This window comes from Notolabrus celidotus, chromosome 4 (genome assembly GCF_009762535.1).
Source record: "Notolabrus celidotus isolate fNotCel1 chromosome 4, fNotCel1.pri, whole genome shotgun sequence".
In the NCBI taxonomy this organism is placed as follows: domain Eukaryota; kingdom Metazoa; phylum Chordata; class Actinopteri; order Labriformes; family Labridae; genus Notolabrus; species Notolabrus celidotus.
In genome coordinates this window covers 13,480,781-13,504,733 of record NC_048275.1, presented here as the reverse complement: position 1 = coordinate 13,504,733, position 23,953 = coordinate 13,480,781, and the positions used below count along the sequence as shown (strand labels likewise).

The window sequence follows — 23,953 nt, the reverse complement described above, 5'->3', positions numbered from 1 at the left end:
AAACATCTGAAACAGTTGCTCTTGTGATCAGTGATCATATGATACATTTACTCAGAGCGAGGTCCATTGGAGTAGAACTGGTAAATCATTAAACACACGCTCAGCTGTGTTCCTGCTGAGCAAAAGACTGCTGAAGTACCCACAAGAGCAGGCACCGTTACATGGAATGTGCTTCCTCCTGCCATTACCTAAGAAAACAGAATTAATACGTCTGATGCACACAACAGCAATTTAAAACACATCATAATATCTTCTCTAATCCCCTAAGCCACATTTATGAGGCTTAGATTTATAGAAAGAGTGGAAATTATGAACCACTGCTGTTCTATCTTTAAGCTTCAGGTCTTGTGTTTTAATCGTTTTCTGTCCTGCATGTTATAAATATCGGGGTAAATTGAATCTCTGGTGGTGGATTAGAGCTTTTCTTATTTCATCACAGCCATTAAATGCTGTAACACGCTGCAAGCTACTTTTTCTCTTTTCATTGTTTATTTCTAAAAGTGTTTCAGTCTTCGTAACCCCTTACTTCACAAGCATGAGACATGAAACACAAAAGAATTCCATCTAGTGAAGAAATAAACGTGTCATGCCAACATTAAATGTTGACTCAAATAAGTTCACAAGTTGTGTCTCCTCTGATCTCTAACATGATCAGAAAGCAGCACCAGTTTACAGAGACAAGACGTGCTAAAGAAAAAAAAAAAGTTCCATGCGCAGACACAAAAGAAATATTTTGATATAGACCCAAAGAGAAAACATATCAAAAGACATTTTTATACATGTCTTTTGCAAGCACAAAAAGCAGAAGTGGTGTCAAGAGAAAACAAAACAGAAGGCTTGTTTCTTCCAACAATTGCTTTAAGCTACAAAAATCTCCTTGAGTCCCTAGCCTCCCCTCAATGTCAGTGGCCCCCCTCCTCCTCTTCCTCCTCCTCCCTTTACCCTGCCTCCCTCCCTCTCTCTCTCTCTCTTCTTCTTCTTCTTCTACTTCTCTCTCTTTTCCCTTCTCCCTCTCGAAGGCAGGACAGGGCCCTCTTTGCACCCTGATAGGTTGCGGGCTGATGCTTAGCAACAACATTCCTGTGCCCTAAGTAGCAGTAAGCCTCTGGCTGAACTCTTTGATGTGGCTGTCAGGCCACATTTATTTCCTTTTAGCACTTTGTCTACTTGTCCAGATGTATAAGGAGATAAAAAGGCCTGGTGTTTACACTGGTCTCCCTCTGTAGCGCGGCTGTAATTAGATTGTATTGCCGGTCAGTCTTGAGGAGGGAGGTGAGATGAGGCAATGCAGGAACCACCTGTGTCGAGGATGACACCAGCCGGGGTGAAACCTCAGAGCCTGGCTGCAAGAGAGGAAAACAGCTTGTGCAAAATAGTTTCTTCATGGACTTTTGTGCACAACACTGCATCAGCCAATGTCATAATCAAATTCTTGTGAAATCTCCCTAGATCAGCTGATATCAGCGTAACGCATTGTAACATAACACCCATCAAGATTTGAAATGACAGCCCATCTTGCAAAACTTTTTCAACTTTGTTGCAGTTACATCTAAAAAATCACTGAGATATGAGCCAACCTTTCCCAATGTATCTTTTTGGTATGTCATATTTTCAGGAACCCCACTGTGGAGGGGGTTTTTATGGTTCCATGTGGCTCTCTTTGTGTTTTTCCTCTCCTTCCATCCCTCCCTTGCCTCTCTCATGGTGATATGTTGGAAGTAATAATCAGTATTGCCTCTGGGTTTATCAGCATTTATTCGCATAACAACACCGAAAAGGAGCAGACAGACAGTGCTGGTGTGATGTATTATCCAGTACAGGAATCATCTTTCATAATGACATCCAACAGAGCTTCCTCTCACTGCCGCCACCCATTTTCCCCCTCTCTCACACACACACACACATACACACACTTTCTTCATTTCTCTCTCCCTCTTTACACTCCCCTCTGTCCACCCTTTATTATCACAGAATCCATGGTGCTCCCCCAGCCTGTAAATTTGTGCTGCATTATCATAAGCTGTGGTGATAACTCACATTGCACAGAGACAATAATGATGTGAACACTCAGCATATGCCCCGGGCCCAGCAAATTAAAACAATGCTCAGCTTGATGAGCAGACTAATCTGGACAGCAGAGAGAAAAAGAGAGAGGGAGAGAGAGAGAGGAAGGAGAAAAGGAGAAGGGGGTCTAGGAGCATCTTAAATAGACGACACAGCAGCACCTCCCTCTGTTCAGTGTAGGAACAACCATGAGGAAACAGGAGAGGGGGACACAGGAAGGGAAAGAAACATAAAGAGGGGGAGTGAAGAGAGAAGGAGCGTATAGAAGAACTGTTTTTGAAACTATGTGAGGTATTCCACGTGTGAGGACATCATGACAAGATCATTGCTCATCATATTAGTAGTCTTTGTAGATATCTGGGAGCAGAGCTTTGTATGAGGAGCACATTTTAAACAGATGTATGCACTACATTCAGGAGGAGGGGAAGTGTTTTTGTATTTTTTGAGCTACTATGAGTTTTGTTTTTGTCACCTGTAGAAAGCATTAAGATAGTTCCCCCCTACAGCAAAAAGAGAAATTTCTCACTCCTTTTTTCCTCATGCTTTCTCGTCATAATCACTGCTGCTTCTCATCCTCTGGACAGGTCATTGCCTAAAATGAAAGAGTGCAGATGTTAAGCGCTACAGAGCACGGTCTGAGAGGAGAAAAGGGAGGACAGGACATGGGAAAGCTGGCTGATTGATGCTCTGTGGGAGGGGTGGAGTGGTTCTGCTGGATAGGACGGGAAGTGACAACCACAGATGTTGAATGGCGCTGGCTGTTTGATCAACAGGCATGATACGGAGGAGGTGAAGGGGTGGTGTCATGCATAGCATAGCATAGCATGGGGAACTGGGTGGGTGGTGATACTTAAAGCAAGTCAACTAACCTCCAATAGGAGCAAAAGCCGGGTGTGTAGGCAGCCAAAGGCTCTATCCAGTGTCCTCCCACTCCTTCTCCTCCTCCAGCACCCCCCTTACACAGTCTGTGGGTGGTGCTGTTAATGACATGGCAACAAGGACGATTAATTGTGGGCAAGCCGCAGGATTAGACAGGGCTTTTTTGGGGGGCCATGCAGGCCAGAAGAGGCCCATGCTTGTGATCTTTCAAGCAGGCCAGGAAATGAAGCAAGCAGGGGTGCAACTCGGTGGCTAAGAAGAGCATGGAGGTAGATCAAATAGAGAGGGCTAACCTCTGCCTTTATGCCTGAATTGCTCTGTTAGCTCATAATAATCACAACAATGAAGAGACTTTTTGTGGACAGGATGGCTGGTGACAAATAGTCCATTCAAGCATCCATTGAGAGCTGCAGACAGAAAAACAACCGAGTATGAATACCTGATTGTTTTGCGTTCTCAAATTGGAGCTGTCAGATTTCTTACAGAGCACAGTATGTTCTTATTCTGAGTTGTTTTACTTCTTGTGTTTCACATTCCACGCGAGTCCAGCATACAAGCATATAGTGATCTGTGATGTTTCTTAACAGATTTCAGTCACTCCAGAGGTCAAGAGCAGCAGGTCTGCCGTCAAAACAGTATTTCTCTTCCAAACTATTTCCTCCAAAAGCATTGGTCCAGCAGCATATATGCAGTGAGGACCTAAGACAGGCTTATTTTGCCATTTTTCCCCTCTGCTGTAATATGAGACACATGCTGGCCAGACCTTAATGCCTTTCAGAGATGCTATCTAAAAAGCACATTGTGTGATCGTTTTCAATTCACAGTGCTCTCCCTTAGCCCATGAAGAATATGGTTCCATTTAAGAGTGTAGACCATGCCATTTCTCAAGGTTATGCATGGGCATGTAGAGGAACAACAATAAAAGTGGGAAAAATGCAGCTCCAAACCATCTCTAATATGTATTTGTCAGTTGAGTCTCTTTTTATGATTAAAGGCCGGGTGAATTCCTTCCTGCAGGAGAGGAAAGTATTTCTGCAAAGGCATCAGATATCGCCATGTCATGATAAACTGCCTGCTCTCCTAGCTAAAAGGCTAAAGGAAGGAAGAGGATGTTTTGGACCTTGAAAGTCTACAAAAAAGAACAACAACACAAGAAACTCTTGACCTTTTTGGGAACATGCTTTGAGATCCAGGCCTCTGTTTTCTCTTTGTCTCAAAGCAGCATTTTTCACACTGGTTTAGCTTGAACCTCTGCAGTGCTGACAATCAATAGCTTATTCTGGCTGCACTGCCAGAAATCTATTACACATTTACCCCACATTTCAACAATGTGGTATTAAACACATTAAATAAATATTTACACTGCTTTCACTTTTTTTGTTACAACTTCAAATTCACTTGGATTTAAATTGGATTGTTTGTCGTTGACCAACACAAAATACGGCATCATTTTGTTATGAGTGTAACAGATTTCATGGTTTCTAAAATAAGTTCTTTGCTGGAAACAAACGCAAATAAATCTTAGTGAATATATTCATTTATCTATCTATTTAATTTCTACTTGTATGCGTATGTATGTATCTCAGACACGTCTGATATTTACGATTTGTCTCTGAAGTCACATTTGATCACACAAGTTTCTATGAGATCTCGTGTCTTTAGAATCACCTTTGTGAAAAACACTCTCACATATGTTAAGTTTGTGGCCTAGCGGTCTCATTGACTTGTCCAGTGTGTGTGTTCAGAGGACTGGGATGTTAAAAATCAGCTTGGACTGTACTTATGTGTGTGGTCTTCCAAAGGGTTATGATCCAATAGTTGTCTTGCGTGTGGCCAGCTCAAGTATTCAACTGGACTGACATCAGAAGTCCATATGTCCTTGGTAAAACATGTCACTGACATTGATGTTGATCAGACTGTGAATGTGTGAAGAGATGACATCATAAAGGGCAGGTAGGGACACATCTGCTGAGTAGCACTAACTCAAGATACTGTTCCAAATATGCAATTAGCTGGAGGAGTCCTTGGTCTTCCACTTTCCAAAAATGGAATTCTGGAAATTCATTGATTTTGTCATTCCTTTACTTTTTTTAAACTTTCTGCAGTTCTCAAATCTGCACTCTCTGTTTGTGTATGCTAATGCTAGCTGTGGCTACTGTTGCCTGCTTTCTATCCCTTCAATACATCCTTGTTATGATGACGACTTACCCAGGAAGATTTGTTGTTCAAACTTGGGAACTTTTTTCTCCCCTCAGATACTTGCGGCAACTGTTTTGTAAGTTGCAATTGTGTTAGCTTCCTCTGAAACTGTGAAAAACACTCACAACTGTGACGCCATTTTTACTCTTACGTCAGCTTGTTGCAGCTGGACTTGTTCTTCTTCTCTTTGTATAATGGCAGACCACATACACATACTGATGGTTGGAATTAGACAATTAATGGTTGTTTTTACCAAATAAAATGGTGTTATTGTGATAATAAAGTGGCCCATAATCAAATATCCCCTTTATGGGCTGATGATTCATCAGACTGATATGTTTTGTGCATTTCTACTACAAAACAAACTCACGAATAACAAGATACGAACAGTCACACAATGGCACTCGGTAAAACAGGAATCACACAAAATGCATTACTTTAAAAAATTGTTTTGATCCAAGTCAGGAACTAGTTTCTGCAGGGGAGAGTCCATAAACTGAACCCCCACAATAACCTGTTATTCCAACTGAGGATCTACAAAATTGCACCTCACAATCCCTGTTACAAGTTTAGGTGGAAAGTCCAAAAGGGGAAAATACTTCTCCACACAGCCAGTTAAGCAGATGCAAATGGCATTACTCTTCTTTCAACCAGTGTAAGAAGGTCATTTGTTGCCATTTGTGGCTACCATTGCATCACCAGGCTGCATCTGGCTGCTCAGAGTGAGTGACGTCTACCCTTTGGTTGACCATTGCAGGAGGTCATGGCTGAGTGAAGGTTAAGACCTCTCCTCCCTCACCATGTCGTATATCAGATCATCAAAGCCTGGACTGCAGCTCCATAACACGCGAGAAGTCATAAAACATGTCCCAATGCTTTGTGTCATAAAACAGGAGCAATGTTTCCAATATTTCCCGAACCAATCTCAAAGGGTTTATAACAGTCAGCTGCAGGCATACTTGTCGTGCGTAATTCTGTCAAACCTTGTCTTCTTTAAATACTCATGATATTTGTTTGTCTCCTTTCTTCATAGCCACCAATTGAGGCTGGAATCGAGGGTCAGCAGCTGCCCTACACTCCTCTACCCCGAGGATCAAGAGATGCCAGAAACCACAAAGGTAAGCTGGAGAAAAGAGACCTTTGGGCTTTGTAACCTTTTTAGTCAGGTGAATTATACATACATCCGCACAAATGTTCTTCAAATCAGACAGACAGGCACAATTTATAATCATGTATACATTCAACCCAAAACAATGCCTGAGGATTATGTAAATGTAAGTCATAACCCTAAACAGCTATGGAGAGTGGGAATCTATTGACCTGGAGACCAGTTTGAAGATATGTTCTCTATTCTTATTGATCTCATCTCGTCTGTGTGATGTGTTCATAGTGCTAGTAAATCAGAGTAATCTGGGTTAACTCTGATCTGAATGCTTGCGTGGGAGGACACTGTGCATAAACAAGATGAAGCATCCTTGATCTGTGGATACAAGACATTGATTAGGCCTCATATTGACCCAGGGTTGTCAGTTGATGTAATTGTGCCGCAACTTTTTTTACATCAAACACTGCACTCTAGTTCTGACTGGAAAATCATATTCATTAAAAGATGCAGTACTCGAATTCCAGTTGTGAGGGTTTTGTGTAAAACTCTTGAATTCCATTCATCGTACTTCACTAACATATTTTAATATCACAGTCGACTGATAGTTTGTGGCTCCCTCCTGTGAAGACTTTTAGGCTGCTTATGAAACAGACTGAAATTAACAAGGATGCTTCTAAACAATGCACAAAAGCAGAACAAGATCATCAGCATCAAGACTGAGTATTTATTTATTGCTATTTTCAATGGCTGTAACCAGTGCTGCGTGTCTGGTCTCAGATGAAGTGATTAACTTTGTCCACAGGGGGCACCAAAATCAACACAAACAGGTTTCTCACTGCGTTTTATACAAAGTGCCAAGTGCACCAGCTGGGCATACATTAAGTTGGTGTTATCGTCCAATCTTATCGTGAGCGTCAACATGTCTTACATGTTTCCATGCAACGCACTTCTATCCACTGTCCTATCTCATCAAAATAGCTGCAGAAGGTGTAGATAACTCAAACCAAAAGATTAAAAAAAATAGAGACAGATGGAGAAATATGGAGAAATATGGAAACTCATAGAGTTGTATGCAGAACATAAAAACATTTGCTCATGAAAGTGAACAACACCAACAAAAACAAACAGAAGCTACCCATAGGGAAATTGGGAAGGTCCATAATTAACCATTACTATATAGCAGCATAATCATTGAGATATTTAGTGAGAACTGGCCCACCTTCATATGACTAGACAACACTGAAAGCTCAGAGTTGACAGCGCTGAGTTTCTGTTAAATGCGATTGTACAATGCAATACTAAGCGGCTCTGTTCGCTCAGTTTGGAATTTAAAGAATCTGCAGTTTTTTGTGCCTGGGGGTGTATATATGGAGTGTTTTACACCTGATCTTCCGAAGTGACTAATTTCTTAATTGCTTAAATGGAAGTTTTGACTCATAGACTATTCTAAAGGTAAGATAACACTCAGAAAACAGTCAAAACAGAGCCCACTTTAACACTGCTAAACACATAATTACAGAGTCTGTTAGTAAACAGAGTGTGGCTACCATTAGCAGAGCTAGCCCCCACCAGCCTTTGGTTTTCACGGCATGTTGAGGTCCCAGTACCTGTCCTGGTTACATATTGCTTCAGTTGAGTGGTGACATGGCAGTTCAATCAGACCTGTCCTACATACAATTTTCTAGATCAAAATACTGTCATCTGTGCTTGTTTATATCGGGGTAGTACCTATTATAGCATCATGGCAGTAACCATTAACTTGAGTAATGGCTGTGCTACAACTCAGACAAGACATATAAGCAGCATGTCAGGCCTACAATAATAAAAATATGAATACTGAGTGACAAAGTTGCTGTGGCGTCAACTGACGGGGACAAGATTAAATTGTTTGTTCAATTTGACTCCCAAGTCTGGAGTCACATGTTTCACAAACCCCACCTTTTTCAAGGTGCCTTCTGCTAAACTCACTCTCACACTCCTTTGACTGAGATATTTTGTCATTGTCTTCACAATGCAAAACACTTCATGGGTTGACCACCTCTATAGCAGCACAACAGGTCAACAGTGAGTATCCTTACCCCCCCTCGTATATGGTGCCAAGGACAGATCTGTGTCATGAAAGCGTGGACGGTGGCAGCTCTCCCCGCTTGTAAGGACAGGAAGAGCCCAGCGCTTTGTCACAATCAGACCTGGCTAAGAACAGTCCATTTAAAGGTGAGAGGATCTGACACATGAAATATTTCCCCCTCCGTCTAAGATCTGAACAGCCCTGACAGCCTCCATTTGTTATTTTTATGATGCAGCGCTGCAGTCTTAGATAACACAGCCCTCATCTTCGCCCTTCACCTCCTCTTCATGTCCCTGCCTCCAGCCTCTTCCCCGGCTCTTTGTTATTTGTTTTCTTTTATTTACACATCTTAGACATACTCCAGTTTTCTTTATGTGTTGGAGACGGTCACAGTAACTCCTCTTTCATGGAGAACAAAGCCGCGGCAAAGCGATGCTGCAACAAACAAATTCTTCCAGACAGTAATTCCAAACAACTGTGCGTTTACTGAATTAAGATCAGGAAATAGACAATAGGATTGAAAGAGTATCCTGCAGGATTTTATTTACTTAGATGCAGCACTCCCTTTCCTGCATGCATGGTAAATTAAAGAGATCCTGCACGGTTACAGAAAACATAGGTTCTCTGGTGTAACTGTATATGCTGCTCTGTTTTTTGTTTGTGCAAACATGCAAAGCACGTCCTTTGTTCTGAGCTTTAATGTTGAGAAACCTCACCAGTACAGGAGAAAATACACATACTGTATGTTCAGCTAAAATTCTTCACAATATGTGAAATAAAGAAGCATTGTAACCTAAGTAAACATGTAATGTGTTTTCAAGTTATATTCAGTACCAGTGACATTTTGTCTTTTAAAGGTTAATAAATTGGCTTTCTTCATGGGGAAACAAGAAGGCATATAGTTCTATCCTAACTCCAGATCAGCAGCACATCTGACATTGCCCTGTCGGCTGCACAGAAAGCACCTCCTTCTCCTCCTTTCAACCCCTCTGCACCTACTCCCCCATCCCTCCAATGTGTCACCTGTGTGGAAGCCCCAGAGCCTGGGTGCCAGAGGTAATTACAGCAGCTAGGAGCTCCCAGAGGAGGGCAGCGCTGGCAGGTCACTGCCCAGGGAGAGAAGGGTGGAGAGCAAGGACACAACTCCAGGATAAGCTCTTGTATTTGTTGAGTGGGGGGGTGGGGGGGTGGGGGGGGGGGGGGTCGAGCTGTAGGAGACGGAGCAAAACACAGCAGGAAAGGAAAGAAGTTAAATCTCAATTAGGATTTCATAGAGAGACAGAAGGGGAAGATATTGAAACAAGGGAAAGACGGTAAGAAAGTGGGTATCAAGAAAAGAGAGCAGGACTCGAAAATGAGAGGGATCTAGACAAAAGACAAAATAAGGGAGCATGGTGGGGGCTTTAGTGTGTCTTAGTGGAGGCGTGACACAGAGTGGAGTGGAGTATATGGTCTGGCAGAGGGGCCTGAGGATCCTCCACTACTGTCACCTTGGCTCTGAGTCTCAGTGCTGGTCCGACTGTCAGCTCAACTTTAAATCTAAACAGTCCAAAGTGGAGACCCGGCCTAAAGTCGTGCACGTCTTCATGAGCACTAGTTTATGCCAGAGCAGTGTACTGCCTCCATCTGCCATAAAATAAAGATTTAGCATTCTAACATGCAAACAATGCACCAGGTTATTTATTAGCAGCTTGTCATTTCCTTATGATGACACAGTTTGAAGTGAGATTCACAGGTTTATTTCATAGATCTAATTATAACTGTAGTTCACAGGTATGTAAAAGAGCTGCTTCAGACTTGATTGATATATTCATGTGCAGGGAGGAGGAGATTTTAATCAAATATACCTTTCATTTATCTGCTGTATTTTTTCAATAAATAGGCCAGGCATTAGTAGCAAGTTTTTTCAGGTATCAGATTTAATTTGAGTAGGCCATCCCTCAGCGGTGACAGCAGTAAATGAAAGGGATATCTTTGTTGAAGCAGAGTAAACACACGAGGAAAAATGCCTGAAATCTGCCTTACAGTGTGAGCCCTGGGCCCTTTTAATCTTGTTGTTCTGGGCCTGCTTCCAGCTACTTTGTATGTATGTATCTTAAATGGTGCACAACTGTTATTATAATCCCAAGAGGAACGCAGCCTTCAAAGCAAAGGGGGAAAAAAAAGCCTCCTTCCTGATGACGCCCATGGGGTGTCTCACATTTGTTTGGCGGTTTGCTTTCATTACATGTCGGGGTGATCTGCGCCACAACTCCCCCCTTAACTCCCTAAAAACAGGAGAATTTGGAACAGATCCAAACTAAGAGTAAACTGTTTTATAGTTTCTGAACAACAAATAAACAAACATCTGGAAGCATTCAGAGCGGCCCATTAGAAAGGCTCTGGGCTTTGCCAAAAAGGGGTAAATGATGAGGAATGGGCTGTCGAAAGGCTGGCGGAGACAGGGGAGAGGCCAGATGACGGAGCTGTGGGTGCTAAGCACTGCCTTTTAGAGCTCAGCTGGGCTCAGAGAGATCTGCACCTGCTGCTATCTCACTCCTCCCCTTCTTCCCTCCGCCCGACATCTGGATGGGATACATGACTAATGGATGACAAAACTGCTAGTGTTGAAACTTAGCTGTTGTCAATATGAAGGGAAAGGTTGTTGCTTTGACTGATGACTTAATGTTGTCTGCGCAAGTACTTAGTTAAACTTAGAGTGAGTTTGACGGCTTGAAAAAGTGAATGCGCCAAAACAGAAATATAATTCCCTAATATCTGATGTTTGTTAAACAACCAGAGCTGATCATGTTATTTATAACATCATGGATTAGATACTGATGAGAATTCAAAAACTAGCGTTCCAAAATTTTTGTTATTTTAAGAACACATGCATTACTGATTACAGAATCGTCTGTAAATCAACTGATATATTACCTCAGACATCTGTTTCTTTACTCCTGTGTTGTTTCCGTGCTTATCTTGACTGATTCTGTCCTTTTCTGTCTGATGTCACTCTGCAGTTAGAAATAAAGCTCTCATCCTTCTGCTGATCATCTTCCCACTCTGGTCTGGACTGCTTCGGCATGTTGCATGAGTATGGAAATGTCCCCTCTGGAAGGCGATGAGAAAAGACAGAGCACCTTTGACGTTTCCCATTTCGACACACGAACGTGCTCTGCAAGACATTTCACTCAGCCTCGTAATGATTATACCAGCAGGATCTGTCCCTTGATAAACATCACTCTTAAAAACAAAGACTTGCGCTGGCCCACAAAACTAAAAGAGAGGCATATGGAAAGAACAAAGTGTAAGCTTTTCCCCGTCACTGGTCCAGAGTAGCCTTTGCAGATCTGCTTTCTGTAAACTTTTTATGTTAGGCTAAACTTTAGTGCGTGCAGTCAACATCAGAAAAAGACAGATGATGAAATACTGTCAAAGAGAATGATACATATACAGATCTTCCTGCCAGCCAAACACCATCAGCTTGTGTTGAGTGAGCCTCTGCACCAAATCGTACGAGGTGCGTTGACAATGTGAAGACGTGGCCGCCTTCCCGGGTACTGGGTTCATAAAACTGTTTCCCCAGCACTCATCACTGCATGAAGCTTTTATTTCTTTGCTGTCTTTGCCAGTTTGCAGCTGATGAAGTGTCTGAGACAAGTTTCAAGAGACCCAGCGTTAGTTTTTCTTCCACATACAGCAAAAATTAAACCCATAAAAGGTCTGTATAAACACGCAAACTTTACCCCACAGGTAACTTATATTACACATTTTGAAAGCAGGACTTTTATGGTGCTAAACTTTGTGTCTACTGTGAATCAGTATGGCTTGTTAACTTATCAAACAACCAAATCCCAAACCAAACAATCACAAGATAAACCAGAAAGAGATACAAAAAAAGATTAGAGTAATGAACATTAGACTGATCATTTCAAGTAAAACATGAGCTTGCTTGTTTGTTACAATTAAACTCAAAATTTTCATTGAAGGTCATTTGAAAACAAGGTGAACAGGTGAAGGTGTAGGAATAATTACATTTACATTTCTGGCCCCATTCAGCTTACCTTCTTCTCTGGGCGTTGATAACATAAATGTCACAATTTTTAACATGTTTTTTTGTTTAAAGTTATATTTTTTGACCTTTTTGTCTTTATTTTATAGGACAGCTAAAGAGAAACAGGAAATGTTGGGAGTAGAGAGTGGGGGAAGAAATGCAGGAAATAGTCAACCGGCTGGGAATCGAACTGGCAACCCCCGCGACGAGGACTGTGGCCTTTGTATGTGGGGTGCTTAGATCACTAGGCCACCAGCGCTCCCAACTTTTAACATTTTAACTATTCTCACCACCGCTTATAATTTAAGTTACTCTTAGCATTCAACTTCTTAGAGATACACTCACCAGCTCTGCTGCTGTTATCTGGATTGCAGGATAGGCTCCACTTTTTCTTATCATAGATGGTTAGGTTCCAGTAGCTCCTCAGGCTGCTCTCATATCTGTGTTTTGTAACTGTCATAATTTCACAACGCTCAAGACCAGCTTAAAACAGAAAGGGACATTTTTGCAACAGTATCAACAGGCAGAGGTAAAATGTGCTGGACTCTGTTCTGTGGATTGATTTGATATAAAGTATGCGATTAGGTTGTCCCCAATGTTGCTTTTGCCACTAAGGATTGATCACTATTGTAATGGGTTTTGCTAATGAATTTTACAGACTGGTCCCAGTCACTTTTTGTCGGGGAAATATGATGCGAAAACACAAAAATAAGAGGAAAAGAAAATGTATTTTTTATTATTTTTTATTTTGTTTAACCTTCATTTAAAAAGGAGATAAAGTCACTGTGATTAAACTTTTTTTTCCAACAGTGTCCTTGCCAAGACAGACAGCAGCACAGTTTACAAAGTTTCAAACAGACAAAAAATACCCATCCATAAATACATACATACATAATACAAGGCATCTTAATAAATCAAATAAATTATGAATTAAATGTAGGTACCATACTCACTTAAATTTGGTAGCCATCATTGTATACGTGTATATGTTATGGAGTATTATTTCATATAAAGTATTATGTAGATGTGAGTCTATGTGAAGGCACTTTTAGTCTGTGGGATGCAAGTCTAACAGACTTCACTGAACACTTGTTCCTAAATCTGTTCCATACACGTTTCTAACCTTGAATTGTAATGAATGAACAGGAACCAGAAAATTCAGTCACAGTCACATCAATCTGTTCTTTGGGGAGGTAGCTCTGGCTGCATATCTCAGCACATCACAGTGGTATACACTCCCTGCGTACGAGGACAGGCTCTATTTCCTTTTTGTGAGTCAGATGATGTGGTATTATTCCTCCCAGGAGTGGATTGGCTCAGCTACATGAATATCCATTAAAGCAGGTCTATGGAGATAGATGAGGCGAGAGGGGAAGAGGCAAACTGGGCCTGCAATCCTTCACCGCAGCTTCACAAAACACTGCACTGCCCGCATGCAGAGTGATGAGAGCTCATTTTTGGAGGCAGGCTTGTCCTTGTTATTGCTAACCCTGAAAATCACCTTTTATGCCTTCCCCTTCAGAAGGAGGTTAGATTAAAATGCCAGGATAACCTCCTCTACTTCCATGACAGGCTTAACTGCCGAAGTGTGACGTGCCAGCTCGAAACTGTTTTGAGAAAGCTGCCTTCAAGCAGGTGTCATTATCTCTCCGTTATCTGGATGGCACTCCTCTCACAGTGTGTGAATAATTCTGTTTGTGCTGGGTTTGGGGAAATGTCAGTGACACTATTGTTTTTACCTTGCCTTTTGATGTAGCTGAAAGAGTCTCCTGAGTGTTTTGAGTTCTTCAACTGATGTTGGATGTATACAGCAAAAACTTAAAGCAGAAAGATGGGACTGTCGGCAGCTGAGTTTTTCCAAGACATTTACTTGTAAGTTCTTCTTTTGCAGAGGAACAAAACTAAGTATGTCTTTCTGTGATAATCTGTCTTAATAAGGAGTGTTTCCTCCCCAAAGTAAAAGTGTGCTATTCAGGCTGAACTGATCTGAGGTATTGCCTTGTGATGCTACAACAGTTAACGAAACAAATTAAACATGTTCTACCTCTTTAGCATTAATCTCAAGACAGTTATGTTGCAGTTTTATGTAACACCAGCGTAACTGCAAACTTGCAATCAAACTTTTAAATTCCTCCAACCATTACTGTGAGACTTGATGATTTAACACATTGATCTATTTACTCTGCAGCAGAAAAATAGCGGTTCATGACAATTGTAGACAAGCCATTGTTATTTCTGGCCGAGCTGTCTTGATACTGACAACATATAAGTATAGGGCTTTAATACTGTCAAAAATGCAGTACTTAGTATTGGCAAGTACACCAAATACACCAATTCAATTCTGTCCATTTTGATGCCATAAAACAGGTTTCAGGTAAATTATCATGTGGCGTTAGCAAACAACAATTCTGCAATGCTAGCTAAGAGCATACAACCGGCTTGTCAAAATTACAGTAATAAATATTTTCCACCAATCATTCTGGGCCTGATTCACTGAAGGATTGCGCTCCTGTAGTGCCCATGCAAATAAAACAAAATTACATTGTCCAAGTAACAAAGCACGTCCTTTTCTATATAAATGAGCCTCATTGCAAATAACACTTAGATCACTAACACATGCTAACAGCCCAGAGCAGTTAGAGTGGCATTTTTACCACCTGCTAAGAGATGATTGTAACTTCACCTCAGCATTTATAAGTGTTATTCAAGCAGCAACCTCTGGTCTAAAATATGAGTCCAATGTGAAAGTGCTAAAAACTGCAACTTACCGAGGATCTGCTTGAGGCTGGCTCTGGAAGTACCGTAAGTCACATACACATGAATGTAGCTGTTGGCTAGGAGGCTCAAACTCTGCCTCTTTACATCACAATCGCTCGACAGCAGCAATATGGCTGCCGCCGCTGCCAATTGGCCTCAAAACAACGCTTCAGAAACAGATGGGTGACATCCCGGATCCCAGGTCCGTATTTTATACAGTCTATGGTGTTATTATGCTCAAAATTTCAAAACAATCAATTCCAGCTGTGGATGATCTAAAAATAAGTCTGGCAATATTACTTTAACATTACTATTATAACAAACAGGGGTTATATCAGTCTGGCTGTTGGAGGCTGAAACCTCCCTATACTATTGTGTGTTGCTTTTCACTGTTTCGCTCCAGGAAGTAAGCTGGATATAGACTGGGAAATTTGTGTCGCGTTTGTCATGAATCGACTCCACAAATGATGAGGACTTCCCCTCTCAATTCAGCCATCATGTGTGTAGAATTAAGCTAGCGCTGTCAGGATGAGAGCACACAGCACAGCCCTGTGAAGCAAATAGTGGAGATGCTGAAAGCTCAGTCATCTCAGTCACAATCGGGTGCAAAACTGGAGCAAAGTTCTGCACGGAGCTGCAGAACTTTGTGGACGTTTTTGCACTTGAATATAATCAGTACAATCTTCTCTGTGACTTAGACCTTGAGACAGAGCAGATAGTGTGGGCAATTGATGCGCAATTCTCTGGGCCATTAGAGGCCACAATCCATTCTTAGAGAATTCCCCCCACTGTATTATTCATTGCACTCTCCGAGGGGTAGTCTGTGTCAGCCAATACTCATGTCTCAGAATAGAAAAATGTGGTTGGAATTTCTCTAATTCATGATGAAACAAACCCAAATGGACATGCTCAAACAGACAAAAGTTCGAAGCAATACTTCAACTTTTCCTCCAAATATTTCAGAATGATAGACAAGGCCATGAGTTCTTCCAAGCAGGCCCAGCCCTCTTGGAAAAACAAACCTCTGGCTCTCTTGGACCTTGGTCTACTTCCCAGTTGCACTGGTCATTTTCAAGGAAAGTAGCAGAACATAAATCATCCAAAGTGAATAGGTCTGACTGTTAGAATTAGTTCTGAGTTCAGTTATTGCTAATGCAGCTGAAGTATTATTCATTTCCAAACGTGATTTGTTATAGTGGTATAGGATATCTGAGGTTCAGCCTGTGCTTTCCAGTCCTACTTACAGTCAGAAGTTGGAACAGGTTTGTGTTGTCTTCGCGGTTTCCAAAGGTGGGAGTCCATCACAGTAATTTAGGATGGGGGTTAGCTGCCAGATGGTTTTGGATATTTTTACAGCAGGATGGATGTTGGGTCCACCAGTTTTCTTCTGTGTCAGTAGCCCTTGAAACAAATTGCTCTGTGAGCAGGCGGAGTCTGTCGGTGTGAGGGGGCTTGCTACCCTTCATCCTGATGAATAGCTGCTTACATGCTGGCAGATGCTGGACAACTTGTCATGCTAAAGGAGACAGGGTCAGACCTCAGTGAGTCCTTGTAGATTTGTAATCAGTGTGCATTGCTAAGGATGTTTATGCTCACATTTAAGATTGTAAATTATTTCAAGTTAGCAAAATTAGATTCCGTACTTTTTAAATATTTTGTCTTGCTGGTTTATGTGGGATCGTTTGTTTTAATCATGATGTTTTTAATGAATTATATTCTGAGTAGACTGTAGATCATAATTCAAGGGTAACTGATCTCACCCAGTAATCATTCAAGATGAAAACATGCCTTAATGCTAGTCTGGTTAATGGCTCCAACAAATTAGATTCCAATTCACTCTAGGCCCAGTTTATCATGCTGGGTGACAACACATCCTGCATGGCTTAACAGCTGTGCTATATCACTAAACCTTTCTGTCAGGCATGATCTTAATGGAGCTATACATGCCATGGATTCACTAATATGCAGTAAGTAAAGGGGTACCAGTGTTAAATTACACAGCAGCATAAAGTGGTGTGCTTTCAGAGGAAGAGCCCCATCCCACATACCAGCACCTAACTTCACTGGTTAGCCATTTGGTATGAGAAGACAAACCTGCCTATGAATCTGAACAGTACAGATTGCAATGGGGAACCACTGCCTACCAATTCATAGCTTAAACTGAGACAAAAGTTTACACCACAGCATGTAGAAGCTTAACTGAAAGTAGTTGGCACAACATTTATATGCCAATGCTACTGCCATCAGCTATAAGTTTCTTCTGAAGACAACACAAATGTTATTAAATTACCAAAGGATGGATATTTCCTGATGCTTGGACACATCAAGTTTACAAAGCATCATTCCAATTGAGCATAACTGTGGACACTGTTAATTTGGAGTATTGTTGGTACAACCTTATCATGCATATAAAAACACACTGACACAAAATCACTGAAACTCAGGTACCCTCAGTGCTCCAAAGCTATCGTGGTGGAAGAAGCTGAACTCATCTGTCAATTACGGTAAGCTCCACTGGGCCGTTGTCTAAACTGTTTTTCTCACTCACCGGTGAATCCAGTGATTTATTGTCAACTGCCTCGGCATCAAAATACAATTGGGAGACACTAAGCTGTGATGTCTGAACACAAACTATTGTTGGAGTATCAGCATAGCACACATTAAGTGCCATTTAGATTATTCATTGCATCAGGCTAGGAGAAAACCATTATCCCAAACACTGTATGGATCGGAGCCTTTATTTACTCCAGATTCACTGAATGAACCACATCTGAGCTGAACCAAATGGTGTCGCAGATTTTATGGGTCAGCTTGTCCTGGCTTTCTTAAATTCTGTAAGGACATCTGGATATGAGTGTCTGAGCAGTTTACTCAGACTGTCATGCATTATATCTCTCTTAAAGTATAAAAGGAAAGCCTTGGTAAGAGGCAGTAGCTGCTCTTCTGTGTACTTTCCAGCATCAACATTCCAGCTCAACCAGAATGAAAAGACCAGGGGGGTCACTGAAATGCTTTTGAAGTCCAATGCAACCTTTTAATCTGTCACTTTGATTTGCTGATTAAGTCGCTTTAAACAGACGGAGCAGGTTTCCCTGTCATGATAATATGAGAGGACAAGTTATTTCACCATCATAATGTGATTCGTAGATAGTTTCTGGCATGTTATGTCGCTGCAGTGCAAGATGATTGGATTGACTGAGTCATTTTGGTCAAACACGAATTTATCCCAGATTGTTGTGATTTAAAAGTCTGTTTGCTTCATTCCTCCTCCTTCATGACAAACATGCATTAAAAACTAAACCTTCATACTTGGTCGCCGTCAAACTCTTGTTGTATATATGCTCAGAAAGATGTTATTCTTTTCTTGTGTTTCAAGACTTAGTGCTGGAAAATTGAATCAAAAGGTTAAAAACTTTGAAAACTGATTTTTCTAAGTGCATGCAAGTAGAAATGTTCATTGTTTGGAGTGTCGAGTGCCTGAAGACCTTTGAAAGAAAGCAAAAATATGTCTCTCCATTTGACACCATTAGCGAGTGTTAACACGTAACCTTTGGCAGCGCTGGCCCGCAGCTCAGCACAGTTTTAGGCATCTTCTCCAGCTGCAGATCTAAGCTAAGAAATTGGATAGAAATAGGGGAAGAGGGCATGATATTAGATAAAGTGAAATGAACATGTGCACATGTCTTGCGGTGCGAGTCTCAGTGTGCACACTGTGACCCTGAGATGCAATGTCTCAGGGCTAGCCCACTTTTTCTTTTGTGTACTCTGATCCATTGTGTTCATTATTAGAATAACAAGCTTGGTTTTATTTGTTCTCCTCCCTAAACCCTTATGGTAAAGAAATATCTACATTGTACGTTGTTTAGCACCTAGTTTAGAATATGCTGTATGATTGCCTTGTTTTTGTAGCAGGCAGCTGAGAGGACAATAGTAAGATAACCTTGGGAGAGAAGCAATAACAGCCATGGGCGTCCGTCCCCCCTGCCATCACTAACCCCATGTGACATTTCGGCTGAAGAACGGCTCCAGCTTCAGCGCTAACAGCTAATTTAGACTTTTCATACAATACTTGAAGGGATATCTATTTTCTTACTGTATCGTCTCCTTGGTCAGCTTGAATTGCGATCTGCTGTTAGCCATTAGACTATGGCGAGGTAATCCTGACAAATACAACGAACAAATCAAGGATATTAGCGCTGTGATGTGCAGTCGATAATATTTGGCTTCATTAATTCCCATGCCCTGAGATGACACCCAGCCCCTATTAGGTTTGAAATCTCATCCCCTTCTCCTCTATACCTCAGCTGTGGCTCAACCAAGCAGCCAAGCAGATAATACGCTCTGAGCTCTGAAACATGTACCATTATAATTAGCTTTGTCAGGTCCTAGCCCCTACAACCCTCATGCAGATAATATGATAATATGTCTTCATAACCGGCTGACCTTACATGCTCAATATTTCTCCCCTTATGAAGATTACATGTCAATAAAGTAATTGAGTCCCGGGGTGTGTGGCAAGTGAAGATTTAGGTTATTGGACTTTTCGGGGCAGTGATGTACGAGCGTTATTATTCTACCTGTCAGAAGATGTGCAGGGGGCTGGGGACTGTCCGAGAGTGTCAGGGGGGAAAGTAGAGGAGAGGAGAGAAGAGGGGCAGTGGAGAGTAAGAGAGAGGGAGATAAAGCCAAAGAGAAAGAGAGAGGAGTGCAGAAGGAGAGAAGAGAAAGTGAGGGAGACGGAAATGAAGAGAGGAGAGTAGGGGAGGGAGGACTGGAGAGAGCAGAAGAGGCAGGATCATTTCTCACAAGCAGGGGACAGATGCACAGTTAATCATTCCCTCATACCTTTATCTCTGTGTCCCCCTCCCTCACTCTCTGCATATGAACAGGGGATATGTCATATTAATTAAGAGAAGTAGAGTTACAGTGGAGCCATCCATCTGAATGGGACACAGGGAGGCCAGAGGGGTATGAAATATTCCACACAACACAAACCTATCATCACCTCTGCCTCACACCTGATTGGCTACTGGAGGTTCATTTGTTTAAAAACCTGGCAGGAAATGACGGCATGCAATTTGGAAAAGCAATAATTTTGAGCAGCTTATGGTGTCAAGAAGAATAGTTTTTCATCATTTTAACCTGTAGAAATGTGTTTGTTGCATGTGGCTCACTAAAGGCCCCAGATTACACTGTTAATCTACATAACACACAGTGGAATTGTGACTGTACATGATGTACAACACAAATGCACAAATACTGCACATTCCGCATTGAAATTCATTATTTTCAAATATTATATTATCTGTTTTTTATTTTCATTCTACATTCCTCTCATTTTAATTAGTCTTTAAGAGTTAAACTCAGGTGTTTTACTACATGGCCTTGCAATGCAGGCATTATATTTCACTGCCCACTTGTATAAGCAGATGATCAATAAAGATTGTTTATATTGAAATTATGGCATTGAATTATAACCTTTTGTATTTACAATAAAAAAGACAGCAATCAGCATTAATTCCTATTGTAGGATGTTCTTAAGTCAGTTTAACAAAGATACATTTAAAAAAAGATGCTGTATATAAGGGCCTGTGTTCACTTTTTGTTTAGTAAAACTGGTAGCAGCCATGTTTTACATGAAACCAATGCAGCTTAGTGTTTTTAGCGTCTTGAGTCCAAAAACACCCTCAGAATTAGCAGTTTTTTGTCGCTGTACTCGCAGTGCTCTTAGTCGAAATATGTTCAACTTTTGGAATACTGACGAGCCTGTCATAGTCACTTCTCAAGCACCAACCAATCAAAGTCAAGAAAAGGCGGGGCTTCTAATACTGACTGCAGAGGATAACTAATCAGACCTGTAGTTTCGAAGGTACTCTTTCCAGATCAAGAGCATTTTTCAAAAGCCATGAAATTGTTTGTTTCCATTGTTGATAAATGTCCTTAAATAAACCAAATACTAAGCATCAAGAGCAATTTATTAGATATTTAGCGATCACTCCTGAGAGGAGCAGAACTGCCATCAGGTGACTGTCTAACCTAGTAGCAATAAAGGTAAGTAAGAAGTGATCTGAACATGAGAAAGTGGTGACGCCAGAGCAACAAAAACTGTTAGTGGACACAGGCCCTGAATGCAGCAATGCTTAGAATAGTTGGCGGTTTAAGTGTGCCCTGTATACAGAGGCTTTGCTCGCAACTTCCAACCATGACCGTCTGCATTTTCTGTCTCTCTTCAACTGTCCTATCTAATAAAGGCACCCCCAAAAGAAATAAATAAATAACTTGAAACAATAAAACGTGCTTAGCTTAATTCACATTTTACTTGAACACAAGTAATAACACAAGTTTTAGTTTTTCCAATATCCTTTAACGCAAGATACAGAATCCTTTATCCACATGCACCTGTGTAGTGAACTTCACTTTTTATTTCTCTTTCTTGTTCTCACCACATGTTGTGACAAAGTGTGTAAAACCACTGCATGTCAAGGTGCCGTTTTGTCCATCATAATTTGACTGTCAGTGCTGGAGACAGAGGAAATGGGATGTGAAAATGAGTGTGGTCGATTGAGGTCCAACAATGAAGGTTACACACGTTTTCAGCTGTGAGAGGGAGAGAAACAGAAGCAGGGGACACACAAAGGCAGGATGGGAGAGCAATGTTAAAGGATATTTTACCATGTCCTTTCGGATTAGGCCCGGAGATTGATATCTTCCAGTCAGATGAAGCTCTGATGTGAGTGATCCGGCCCCTCCATCATTGTGACATGCGGCTCTCGGCTAACGCTCATCCGTGTTGATAGGCACGCCCTGCGCCACGAGGGCCCCTTGCTAACATACCCACCTTCCTCTCTCCCCAACTCTGTCCGCCTCACTCTGCCATCTCTGTTCTTTTATTTCTATTGCCCTTCTCCCCTGTTTTCTGTCACCATGTCATGTCCAATCACTGTTTGGCTGGCCAGGCACTCAGTCGGGCAGGCAGGGAGCAGGAGCCCCAGGTAGAGAACTGCCTAACAGGCGTCAGGATGGGCACTGAAATGACTCTAATAATGGGGTCCCCGTGTGGCCCAGACAGGCCAGTCAGTTAGCAGGGCCTGGATGGGGAGTAATAAGTGTTTGATGTCTGCAGGGGAAGGAAGTGTGAAGGAGTACAGCCAACCCTGGGCACTCCGGTCAGGCAGGTGCAGCCAGCCAGAGGTCTGAGGGGAACAACTGTGGAACAAGACGTCAGATTAGTATTGATATGTGTCACGCTGGAGGTTGCCAGGCTGTTTGTTTAAGAGAGTGTCTCAGAGTGGTAGCAGCCATGCGGTAATTGATGTTGAGTTCAGAAAAGAGAGGCTAGAGGACAACTTGACGTACCTGCTGCTGACTGAAGGAACAGCCATTGTCGATTTCATGGTGTGATGAAGGAAGAAACTACTCCACAATGCACGCCATTATTATCTGCGTGTTTTTTATGCATGTGTAAAACTTCTGCAGTAGTCCCTCTCGTGGCAAAATTTGCCCGCCATCTTTGATTTGATGGAAATTGCCACTGACAGGTAGCGAGGTGCCATTTTGTCCAGTGACGCGTGAAGTCCATCATTGTCTGTGTGGTTGAGTTTAGTTAACATGGCACTTAGCGACTGACATTGCTTTCGAGCCAGAAAAACACTGTCATTGTCACGTCATTTATCTTTTGCTACCCAATTTCGACACTGAACGCCTCGCTGAACGTTTCTAGCTTTTTTACAGTAGGCTAGACAGTCTCGGTGCCCTCTAAGTTTAAACTCCGCTTCAACCCTTCAACACATTTAAAGTCCCGACATCACAGGTTGAGCACACCTTCCCTTGATAAAGCCACTGCTGTCCTTTCTAGCCCGGCTATCTAGTAACAAGCTACTTCCCTTTGAACAGTTTTATGTGGTTGTAATTGACCTGACAATGGGGTTCATTATGCAGTCCCTTTCATGCTGTTTTGCCTGATAATTATTATTTAATGTGTTCAGATGGAGAGCATCATTAATTCATCCCTTCCTCCAATGTCAAAGAGATGAACAGTGAAGTTATCACTCTCTGGTGATTAATATTACGCTCTTTTGTTATTGAATCCTGTCCCAGTGATTAAACCTTCATTGAGTGACTCGCCAGCCGCCCTTATTAACGGCACCATTACCGAACACAGCCAAACCCCTAATTGCGGTTTTCACTTTTTTTTTTCCTATTTCGGTCGGAGGTTTGAACCACTTATCTGTGCTTTTCTTTTAATTAGAAATCCTGGGTTTAATGAAGAACACAATCGATCAGTGTCAGGAGGCGTGGTGTGCTTGTGTGGTGATTTGGGATCCACATGTTGACAGAGAAAATGAGCTCGTATGATTATTGGCGTCATTAGTGGTTTCGTGTGCCCTTAAGGATAAACGAACCCTTTCAACGACTCCAGCAGTAAATACTTGTCATTATTTTGCTTACAGGAGAGTTTGTGTGTGTTCATATGCAAAGTGTGTGTTGTCTACATGATGTTGGATGCCTTGAGCAAGACACCACAAGGGGACTTTGTAAACTGTCTGATCCTCCCCTCCTTCCCCTCCTCGCGCCTTAAACCTCCCTCCTCTTATCTGCAGCCTGCAGAGCTACTGTAACCAGTGTTCTCCTCTGGCCGTCTGTGGAATAAATGTCAGTGAAATTAATTTCACCATTTTTTTTCCATCAGACCCCCCACAACAGTAATCTCTCTCTCTTCAGTCAAAATTTATGTGCCCCAGAATTCAATTTCCTCCCCATCCTCATAAGTTTAAAATACAAAGACTGATAGGCATTCATCTGGTTATAACAGTAATTCACCCATCAATGAATAATGCCATCCCCA

General features: G+C 41.8%; 1 protein-coding gene across 2 annotated transcripts in view; it reads left to right on the top strand.

The window, feature by feature from the left end:
- Positions 1 to 23,953, top strand: part of lrmda (leucine rich melanocyte differentiation associated) — a 264,296-nt gene that overhangs the window by 224,021 nt on the left and 16,322 nt on the right. For both annotated transcript variants that reach the window (XM_034682535.1, XM_034682536.1), the window contains one exon: positions 6,176 to 6,260. In XM_034682535.1, coding sequence (XP_034538426.1) covers positions 6,176 to 6,260 — 85 coding nt within the window. The remainder of the gene's footprint in view (positions 1 to 6,175; positions 6,261 to 23,953) is intronic.